The sequence below is a fragment of the Abrus precatorius genome, unplaced genomic scaffold (assembly GCF_003935025.1).
Source record: "Abrus precatorius isolate BTA unplaced genomic scaffold, Abrus_2018 Scaffold8, whole genome shotgun sequence".
Taxonomy (NCBI): domain Eukaryota; kingdom Viridiplantae; phylum Streptophyta; class Magnoliopsida; order Fabales; family Fabaceae; genus Abrus; species Abrus precatorius.
Window position 1 is genome coordinate 28,355,186 of NW_020874428.1, and position 10,575 is coordinate 28,365,760.

Consider the following 10,575-nt stretch of genomic DNA (forward strand, 5'->3'; position numbering starts at 1 on the left):
ATTGAAATTATTTGATGCATTTTCAAAACGAAAAAGGCATAAATATTTAAATCCTCTGCTTCTCTTTGGCTGCTTAAATTCCTAGAATTGGATGTTTGAAAGGAAGATAAAACAAATAAGAAACTATGTCGTAATAAGGTATCAAATACATATATTAGAATATCAATGAATAAAAAAATATATATTAGAAGAAGACAGAATGAAAATTCAAGTTAATTACGAATTGGTTTAGTTAGATGAGAATGAAAAAGCAGATAAATATTGAATTGATGTTGGGTGACCCACCAAAAAGGAAAGTGCGGCCTTTAATTGCCGGTGGAGAGGACAGGTGCCAACTATGAACGTTGGGCAATGAGCAATGTGGTTCTCATTTCTCAAAGCTAACAACTACTAGCAGTTAGGTTATCCTCTTACTCATCACTCACATCGCCACCGTCCATATCTATAGGATTTCCATATAATTAATCACTTTATAGGATTTCCATCTTCTTTTAATTTCCTCCTCCCAAATTGCTAACTTATTATTTTTGTTATAAAAAACATAGATCTTAAATCAACGGCTAATATATTTTTAAGAAAAGGTTAATTGCGATATTGAAACAATTTGAAATAATGAGACTACCCTAATAAGATTATTATTATTATTATTAAAGCGAAAAAGAGGTCCTAACAATTGGGGAATGCGGCGTCGGGGGGGGGGACATTGGAGGACGAAGGGGCAGTGATTGAAGCAAAGCGACGTCGTAGATGCCTCAGAAGTTCCGGTGATTCCATTCGCCATGTTGAATGTGTGTTTTCACATATTCACTTTCTTTCGATGAAAACTATGCTCTAAAAATTCTATTAGTCCATCCCCTCTTCTCTCTATAAATTAGAATAAACCAAAACAGTAGAAGGAAGAAAATAGCCCTTTGGATCGATGGCTCCCAATCCGATGAACATGAGTATGAAGCAATCTGCGAATTCGACGAGTAGCATAGCAGGAGCAGCAGCATCGTCGTCTCAAGATATTCTCATCCGCGAAACGCTGCGTATAAGTGCCAATTTGGCGTCTACTCCCCTTCTCGAAACGGCGCCGCTTGAATCCAGCTTGAGAATGATCTGCTGCGAGGAAATCGATGGGCGTCGATGGAAGTACGTGGCAGAGACCGATGCCTGTGGCCGATTCAAGAAGAATTCGTTTCGTCCTCTCAGCTTGCATACTCCTCAGGCCCCTCTCGATGTATCTTCTATTCTCTTCTCTATGATTCTTCAAACAAGCATTGCTATTCCACTTGCATGATCAATTATTCATTCATCAATTTCGTTTCCATTCAAAGCAGAATATAAACCTTGCTATCAATGCAGGAACTCATGTCGTTCGTTAGATCCTATGTCGTTCCGGAAGGCTTCCCTGATAGTGTTACCCCTTCCTATGTCCCCTACATGACATGGAGAGCTCTTAAGGTATTTTATTTCCATCTTCCACCGTGAAATCATAGTTTTTAATTATTTGAAGTTACTGCGATGTGTTTCCTTGTTCATCTTTTACTAATTTCGATCTCGAGTTTCTTTAAGCCTCATATTAAAGGATACGTTTAATTGATGAATGCTTTATAAGGTATAATTGTTTTCCTTGTAGCACTTTTTTGGTGGAGCAATGGGCGTTTTCACAACTCAAACCCTTTTGAGTTCGGTTGGCGTCTCTAGAAACAGAGCTACTCCTGGGGCTGTTGCCATCAACTGGATTCTCAAGGTAACGATCAATTCTATCCACCATTACAAACAAATACTACTTTCAGTTTGCAGGCTTTGTTTGAAAGTAACTTTTATGATGAGCAAGGTTGTTGCTGTTATCTAACCTTGTGTTTTGGTAACCTGGTTAGTTCGTTTTTCCTTGGATTCTTTTTGGGTTGGGATTTTGTCAACCTTCACGTATTGAAAGGCAAAATGATACGTGTTATATGGAGTTAATGAAGGAATTATGGATAGGATGTTCCTTTCTCATAATAGTTACTCGATGAAGATGTACTACTTACTTTGCTCTGATCTTTATTTGAATTTTGGAGGTTTCTTATTGTTTAATGAACCTTCTTTTTCTCTTGAAAGCTTTCATTTAATACATTTTTTAATATTTGTGATATTGGTTATGGAAAACCACTCAAAGTGTAAACATGATTGTATTTTGTCGTACACTTATGAACATATGAAAAATCCCCAACATTCTGGTTGTTATGAATGAATAAATGGGTTCCTAAGTCTGGCTTGAATCTGATTTTCATGTGAACATGTTCTTGTCTTTTTGCACCCTCAAAAAAATCTGAGGTTGACTTTTTTGTCATAATACTGTTAATCAGTACTGTTCAAGTGAGTATGACCATGAATAATATACATAGGATGGTGCTGGTCGCGTGGGGAAGATGCTTTTTGCTCGGCAAGGAAAGAAATTTGATTATGACCTAAAACAGGTAGTAATTTTCTTGCTGCTTGTTCTGGTCAATTCGATAATACAAATTGGAGCTATCCCACAATCTGTTATCTGAAAGTTATTGTGTTACAGTTGCGGTTTGCTGGTGATCTTCTCATGGAGTTGGGTGCTGGTGTTGAACTGGCAACTGCTGCAGTGCCACATCTATTTCTTCCTTTGGCATGTGCTGCTAATGTAGTGAAGGTTTGTTGACTTTTTGTGGCAGGTGATTCACTTTTATGTCAGTTCTGCTGGCTTATTTGTTAATTTTTTCTCTTAGAATGTTGCTGCTGTAACATCCACATCAACTCGGACACCAATTTACAAAGCCTTTGCTAAAGGAGAGAACATAGGGGATGTCACTGCTAAAGGAGAATGTGTTGGCAATATTGCAGACCTGGTATGCTTCTGAACTTCAACAATTTCTATTAATTATAATGTTGGCAAACCGGGTTGATCAGGTTGATCCTTTTCATTGCTATCCAATCAATCATGAATCAGCTCTGTGCTTGCATGACCATTATATGCTTTGAACACCATGACTTCTGAAGTAATTACTTTAATTTAATGTTTAATGACATAAATGAAAAACATACAAAAATATTGGTCCAAAATATAGCTGATTGATTTTGGCTAATAATACATACAGCAGGGGAACCAGGGTTTCATAGGTCAAAATTATGTTTTCTTAGGTGAATTTAAGGTTAGAACTGTACATAGAAGGAGGATGGATAGCAGGTCTGTGGTATTTATCTTAAGACAATAATAATAGTTAATAGGCAAGAAGAAGGGTTGTTATGAGTCATATTAGTGATTGTTTACCCCTTTGAACAATGTCATCATAATGGAAAAATTCAGGGTTGATGGATGATTGGGACTCAAACAAGGAACAATTTTGTGCCTGGGTTTCCTTGGGCGTAAACAACACTGAAGGTTTGATACTTTGAATGCATTACACCGCCAAGAGAACAATTTGGCTGTATACAATGATGAAAATGTGTCCTTCGAAAGAAATAATTACATCAGTTTAATTATCACTTGTCTAGTCATTTTAAGGAGGTTGGGAATAGAATCCTGCTCTTGCAAGAATTGCGACTTACTGTTATACTACTGAATCCATTAATAAAAATTGGACATTAAAATATGATCCACTGATTCCCTAATAACAGAAATCTCAAGTTTAACGATAGTTATGACCAGATCCTTGGAAATTACTGAAGCAACCCTGGTCTGAAAATATAAACTTAGCTAAAAGTGGCATCTTACTAAACCTATAAAATTATTAAATTATGATGTAAAGAAACCAAGGGAACATTAAAAACAGCTCACAATATCAAAATTCTAGTATGACACTACAATGACTTGATCTTTAAGCTTATGCTTTCTATATGCTAACTCTTGTATCAATAGTAATTCTTGAAATTTTTCTATATTTTTTAGAATCTATCTATGTTAGTAACATTTACCTTGTATTTTTCTTCACCTTTTGATGAAATCAATTGCTGAATCTCTTTATCAATTTGCAGTTAGGAACTGGTTTGAGCATATTGATTGCAAAAAGGAATCCATCGCTTGTCACCACATTTTCTCTCCTTTCATGTGGATATATCCTTAGCTCTTACAGAGAGGTTTGGTTTTGTATTTGTAATGATGATGTTAATCTAGCTGTACTTCCATTCTGGTGATTGTGTATTTAAAGCTTAATGCATTAATAGGTAAAATCTGTGGTTTTGCACACACTTAACAGCGCAAGATTCAGTGTGGCTGTTGAGTCGTTCCTCAGGACAGGTATCATAACACCTGCGTAGATGCACTAGCATCTAACATCCCAGTACTAGATACTATTCCACCATATTCCTCATTCTTATTTTAACTAAATTAATCCATTTCAGGACGAGTTCCCACTTTGCAGGAGGGCAATATGAATGAGAACATATTCAGTTTTCCATGGAAAGATAAGCCTGTTGTCCTTGGTATATCAATGGACTGAAAGATTTTTACTTGTCAACCTCAACCATTTGTCTGAAAATTAAAATTTATTTTTAATTGGTTTTTGTAGGATCAAGAGTCAAGGAAGCATTCCAAGACCCTGGTGCATATGTTGCCATAGAGCCTCTGTTTGATGTATGCCCTTTTCTGAGAGCTTGAGATTTTTCAACTCCTTTCTTCAATTTATATTTTACTGAATTTGTGACATGACACATTCTTTTTGTTTTCTTAAATTGGTAACAGAAGGAGAGGTATATTGTAACATATAACCCTTCGAAACACAAGGTTTATGCTGTGCTCAAGGATCAGGCAAAGTCAGATGACATTCTGAAAGCAGCATTTCATGTGAGATATATGGCTGTCTTACAAATTTGTCAAAAACAGATTGAGAAATTCTTAATATGAAAAGTACTTCAAATTTAAAAACCTCATTTTGCAGGCTCACGTGCTCATGAGTTTCATAAAATCATCAAATGAAGGCAAGGCCTCGTCTTTGAAGCAAAAGGATGATCTTAACACAAATGTGATGGGCACAGTTGCTGATCTTGAGGCTTCTATAGCTGATTCTTGCAAGATTGTGGCAATTTCTTATGGGCTTTTCAAGAATAAAGCTAAGGAGCAGGTAGTGGAGCAAAAATATCAATTTGTTGGTTCTGCATCCTATCTTGTTCACTCTGCAGTATTTTTAGGCCTGGCTTTGAATATGTTATCTTTGAATGTAATTGTCGCTATTGAGGTATTGAATTTTTGGATATGTCGATGGCCTTCTGTTTGTCTAATGATGCCTATCCTGGTCAATGGACATTGTTGCCCTTTTAGGAGAGGGGGTAATAACTAGGAAGAGGTATTAATTCAGACTGTCATTTTTGTCTCTATCCCAAAAATTGTGTTCGGGCTCCCAAGCCTTGTTGCATGATGCCCTGTCATGGGTGAGTATACCTTGAGCATTCAATTGGGTTAGGTAATTTCCAAGGAAGGATAAATAATTTTTAATATTTTGAGAGTTTGAACATAAAGGTATGGATTCTAGTTTATTCGTATCTTCATCAGGGAGTTCATTACTGTAGTTGCAATGAAGGTAGTTGTGATGGAGATTGCATCTTGAAACAGTCTCCATTCTGTGGGGGGAGATTTTGATATTTGGTTCGGTATATAAGGAATTAGGGATGTGCAGTTACAAATCTTTTTGTTAATAATTGACATTTGAGGTCTTGTTTTCATGGTAAAGAATTTATGAGCATTTCTTCAATTACTGTATATATGATGTAAGTCATTGCAAATGCCTAAGTGCATATAATGTATTTGCTTGCAGGGTTGGACAATGTCCGAATCACTTCTAAATCCTGGTCGAGCTAGGCTGTATCCACATGATAATAGATGATATTCTCATATTGTCAGCTGGCTGCTGTTGGGTTGAGTGCCTAAAGTTTTTGGATTGCTCTGGATGTGAAATGAGTCAGGCAACTAAAGATTAAAATCACCATCGTCCAAAGAGAACTTGCAATGCTCAAGTCGAATCGTGCCATCCTTGATCCTTACAAAAGCCAATTGAACTTTCCACAGGATGTTAAGCATGGATGGCCTTTGAGTTATAGGAGTTGTTAGCATGACGGTGTACCACTTAAAATACCAATTTTGTGTTGTATTGGTTGAAAAATACCAATGTTCTTTAAGGTTTTACTTTTCAACCCCGTCCCCCGCAGGGCTTGTGTGGCTCTGTTTTTCTATTTTCCTCTTGTTTTTTTGTTCTTTATTCTTTTTACAGCGGGCATCACTGTTATATATGCTTTTTGGTTTCAAATTTGCAGCTTAGTTCATAAACTTGTACATGTATATACGATAAAAGACCAGTGAAACTCGATGTTGCATTCCTGTAGTTTTAATCGTGCAATAAAGTTTGATTAAGCTAAAGCCAGGCTCAAAGACTTCTTTTGTAGTTGTTTTCTTAAAGCGGGAAGTATAAGGAGCCGGTATGTTTGGACTAGAATATGTAAGGATTTTGTTTTGTGAAATATATTTTAGTCGAAGTGAGTTTGAAAAGAGGGGATTTAGGACCAAAATGACAAACTGTGCCAAAAATATCATCTAATCTCTGAATGCAACAATGGTACCTCAATGCATGCATAATCTAAATCATCTAATATCGATATAACTGTATCAATCGGAGAAGGAAATATACGGAAAATGGAACTCATAAGCAATCGAGGGAAAAACGAGATTCTCACTTTTATACGTAACAATGATCAATTATACTACTTTTTTAAATGACACAACAAATGACTGTTCCAATGTTCTCTCAGTCTAATGTAGGCTATCTAGCACTACTAATATTTTATGTTACATTTTGTTCGAATCAATGTCAATAGTCTTCAACGTGATTATCATAATGCCTTAGATGAAATCTTCAACGTGATTATCATAATGCCTTAGATGAAAACCTTCAATTTTCTCCAAAACAATTTTATTTTATTTTAATAAAATATTTAATATTTAACAAAAAAATATGTGAATTCTTCAAAATAATTTTTACAAGATAATAAATGAAATAATATAAAAATCATAAATAAATTTTTATATCATTTTAAATATGTTAATTAGCTTAACAAATAATTTTATCAAATATTTTAATTCAAAAATTAAGTTAACGACTTTAAATTTTGTTAACATTTACATTTCAAAATTTACTGTGTTTCTATATAAAAAATGAAAAATATTAACCTAAGGGCATGATATATAACTAATAATAATAAAATTTTATTAAAAAGAAAGATATTTAATGTATTTTTATAATTTTAATACAATTATGTATTTTTTATTTATAAATATTTTAAATCAGTTCCAAGGCCCGTAAAAAAACCCAATGGCCCAATGTTTCTAAAATGCGGAGATAAAAGTATTGTTAAATATTCAACTGAAAGTAAGTACAGTGATCACAGCAGGTCAACGTCGTATCCGCACAAAGAGGATTGCGGAAGATACCTGTGTTTTAGTTTCCACAATCTTGACGCCGCAATCGTCTGAGTCTCCACGTCGGCGACTGCAACCTTCGTTCTCAGCGACAGCGAGTGGGTATGTATCTGCCATGCCATGCCATATTATATATTTGTCTTTTGACAATGCATTCATTATGCATCTCTATTATCCTTTCAGATACTTGTCTTACTGTAAAGAGAAGCGATCATGCCTAAGCGGAAGAGGGTAGAGAAACAACCCCCAAACTTGACCATTCACATTCACAATGAGCAAAAATTTGATCCTAAGAACCAACTATTTCCTTCCCCTATCGTCCATTCTCCACGTACCGTGATATCTCCTGCAATATTCATCCTTGACAATGCTTCTCTCAAAAGGGGTCTCGTAAGGAAGGTATTTTTAATCAACAATCATCATCTTATTGCTTCTTTTCTCTAAATTATGGTGGAAATATCAAAATATATGCTTTAGCTTGTGTCATTCTTATTTATTTATCCGTGTGTTTTCATGTGCTTGGTTTAGAACTCAAAAATTCTAAACTCAGACGAGGATGCACACTTTCTGCTGAAGCAAAACAAGAATCTAAATGATTATCGGCCTGACATAATTCACGAGGTTCGTATTACTTTAACACTTCTTCTTCAAATATAGTGAACGGAGTAGATAAAGTAGAGGATACATAACACGATATTCGACTAAAACAAAGGCTAATTTTTTCATGATAATAGAGTATGGTTCATATTCCATACCCCTATTTTGTGGATTACTACAAATGGTGTAATCTCTTGTGAACAAATTGATGTTGTTTCTCTTGCATTGTGCATGCTTGTGTAAATATCTTTCAGAATCAGAACTAACTGTTTGACTTCTTCAGGCTCTCCGTTGCATCCTGGATAGCCCGCTTAATAAAGCTGGCATGGTGGGGGCAATATACGTTAAAATCGATCAAGGAGCATTGTTTGAAGTCAATCCTCATGTTCGTATACCACGAACGTGTAAACGATTCTGTGGTGTCATAAGTAAACTTTCTTGATTTCCTCCTTCCTTTATTCTATTTCCGGCTATTATATTGTAGTTTGTGTAATATGATGAATTTTATTATTTTGTTGTAATATAGTGGAATTACTTAAAAAATCTTCAGTGCGGGCCAAAGATTCAAATGAAATTCTTCTACGTGTTGTTGAGGAACCTATTACCCGCCATTTTCCTGTCAATTCCCACGTAGTAGGTGGGTTATACTGTTTGAAACTATAAAACTTTAGGTATTATTTTTATTTTATTCTACTGTGATTTTTACAGTAAGCATGGGATGCAGGTCTATCTTATACTTCAGAAAAGTTGGTTGACATAGAGGAATATGTCTCAGTTTGGAACAATGATTTGAGTCCAGTTTTTGTGGTATGCTTTAATTTTTCAATATGATATGATGTGATATGTTGGTTCCAAACATCCTTATAAGCTCCTTATGTGTTTTCAGGTGGGCGCAATGGTGAACGGGAAAGTAAAAGAGGACTATTTGCATGATTATATTTCAGGTTTAACTATTGAAAAATGTGCTTTTTTACTTTTTAATATTAAAAACTAATTTACTTGTTATTTGTATTTTGATTACGTTCTTTTTAATGGAAGAGAGAGAGAGAGAGAGAGAGAATTTTGGGATTTTACTTAAAGGTTCATTCCAGTGTAAGGTTTGAAAATAAATTTTGATTTAGATATTGGTAAATAGTAGTGTGCCAGTGACTAAAGCCAGGTATGTATACCTGAGCTTAAATAATGTATAGCTGATATAAATTTCAAGTAAGAGTAAAGGAAGGAACAAAAATGAAACATTCATTGCTTATCCTATCATGTATTTTATGAAGTATATAGAGCTGAAATTTTTCATGTGAATATGGACATATGGCCTGATATGAATCTCCAGGTGAAGGAATGGCCTCATTTTGCGCTTTCTCTTCTATTTATTCATTGAGATTGGAGGATTGGATTAGTGTATTGATTTCTTTTTGCTCTTTTCATTCTAGAGATATTTTATTCTCTTATTTTTTTCTTCTTGCTTATTTGATATATTTCTTATCCCCAAAAATAGGGAAAAGAAAGCCTAGGTATGTATTGTATAGGTATATAAGCCATAGTTTCTCAAGAATAATGCATTTATGCATCTACTTGAAATGTTTTTCAATAATTTATGCAGGATAAATCCACATGCTTAAAACTATTTCATGTACTGTGGTGCTTTAGAGACTGGGTGATTCCTTTGGGTTTAAGTTATTATCTCTGGATTTGTGGTTTTGTGATTATTAATTAATTATAAACTCCTAGGAATTGTCCTGTTTCCTAAGGAAGAGATAATAGAATGATACAGATTTTATTTTATTTTCTCCTGCACTTATTCCAAGTATGAGATACAGGGCTTTCCTTTCAGTATTATATTATTCTTTTTACCACTAGGAAATATTGACTTTTTCCTCATACTGTGCTATGCAAAGCTTTCTCGCTTTGAGAGAACAATTTCTATTTTTATTTCTTATTTTAGCCGACCTTGCCCAGTGAGATAAGGCTTGGTTTGTTGTTGTTGTATTTTTGCAAATAACTACAAATTTGTTACCTTGAGTTTGTTGTAACATTGCCCCTGTTTTTTTATTTCTATACTACTTTACATAGAAGTTATATTAACGTGTGTTATTGCTGATGCAGTTTCTGAATATCCACTTGCTGCTAAATGCTGCCTGGGGCTCATCTGTGAAGCTTTGGAGCAGAAATGGAAGATCTTTTAAATTCTATTTATATATTCAAACGTATATGGAAAAGGAAATTTGTTTTTTTCTAAGTGTACAGTTTTCAGCCAAAGAACAAACTTCTGTTTGGGGAATGTCAGCTTTGTTTTATGGAATTTATCTAGGGCTTGTAAATAACTCCTTCCTTTCGAATTGGTTACAATGCCAGTAAAAGTGATATTTAAGCAAGTGAAACGGTTTATTTTCTTTATGGGGCTCTTCTAAGTAAATAAGTTGTTTTAAAAGGCTTGGACCTGTTTGTTTAATAGTTATTAAAGCTGTTCTTGGCATTATGTACGAAGAAGCAAAAGAGAAAGGCGGCAAGTATATGAAGATTAGGCACAAATAACAGGAATTGATTTCTTGTATAAGGAGGCTGTGTGAAATTGCTAA

The 10,575-nt window shown here is 34.7% G+C and overlaps 2 protein-coding genes across 4 annotated transcripts; both read left to right on the forward strand.

The window, feature by feature from the left end:
• The first annotated feature begins 634 nt into the window (after positions 1-634).
• LOC113845911 (protein root UVB sensitive 6) lies at positions 635-6,020 on the forward strand. Of its 3 annotated transcripts, none has more exons than XM_027473605.1 (13): positions 635-1,222; positions 1,348-1,446; positions 1,622-1,735; positions 2,376-2,447; positions 2,540-2,650; positions 2,727-2,846; positions 3,973-4,074; positions 4,162-4,234; positions 4,339-4,419; positions 4,506-4,570; positions 4,679-4,780; positions 4,875-5,057; positions 5,748-6,020. In XM_027473605.1, the coding sequence occupies exons 1-13, from the start codon at positions 920-922 to the stop codon at positions 5,814-5,816; spliced, it is 1,494 nt and encodes a 497-aa protein (XP_027329406.1). In that variant the 5' UTR covers positions 635-919; the 3' UTR covers positions 5,817-6,020. The 3 variants fall into 3 exon arrangements, with proteins under 3 accessions (XP_027329406.1, XP_027329407.1, XP_027329409.1); XM_027473606.1 differs by having other exon boundaries at positions 665-1,222; positions 4,682-4,780; XM_027473608.1 differs by having other exon boundaries at positions 665-1,222; positions 2,400-2,447.
• A 1,347-nt stretch (positions 6,021-7,367) lies between these two features.
• On the forward strand, positions 7,368-10,368 carry LOC113848239 (ribosomal RNA small subunit methyltransferase NEP1-like). The gene is made up of 8 exons (XM_027477658.1): positions 7,368-7,504; positions 7,586-7,801; positions 7,931-8,023; positions 8,283-8,427; positions 8,526-8,636; positions 8,724-8,806; positions 8,886-8,943; positions 10,103-10,368. The coding sequence occupies exons 2-8, from the start codon at positions 7,616-7,618 to the stop codon at positions 10,180-10,182; spliced, it is 756 nt and encodes a 251-aa protein (XP_027333459.1). The 5' UTR covers positions 7,368-7,504; positions 7,586-7,615; the 3' UTR covers positions 10,183-10,368.
• The last annotated feature ends 207 nt before the right edge of the window (positions 10,369-10,575 follow it).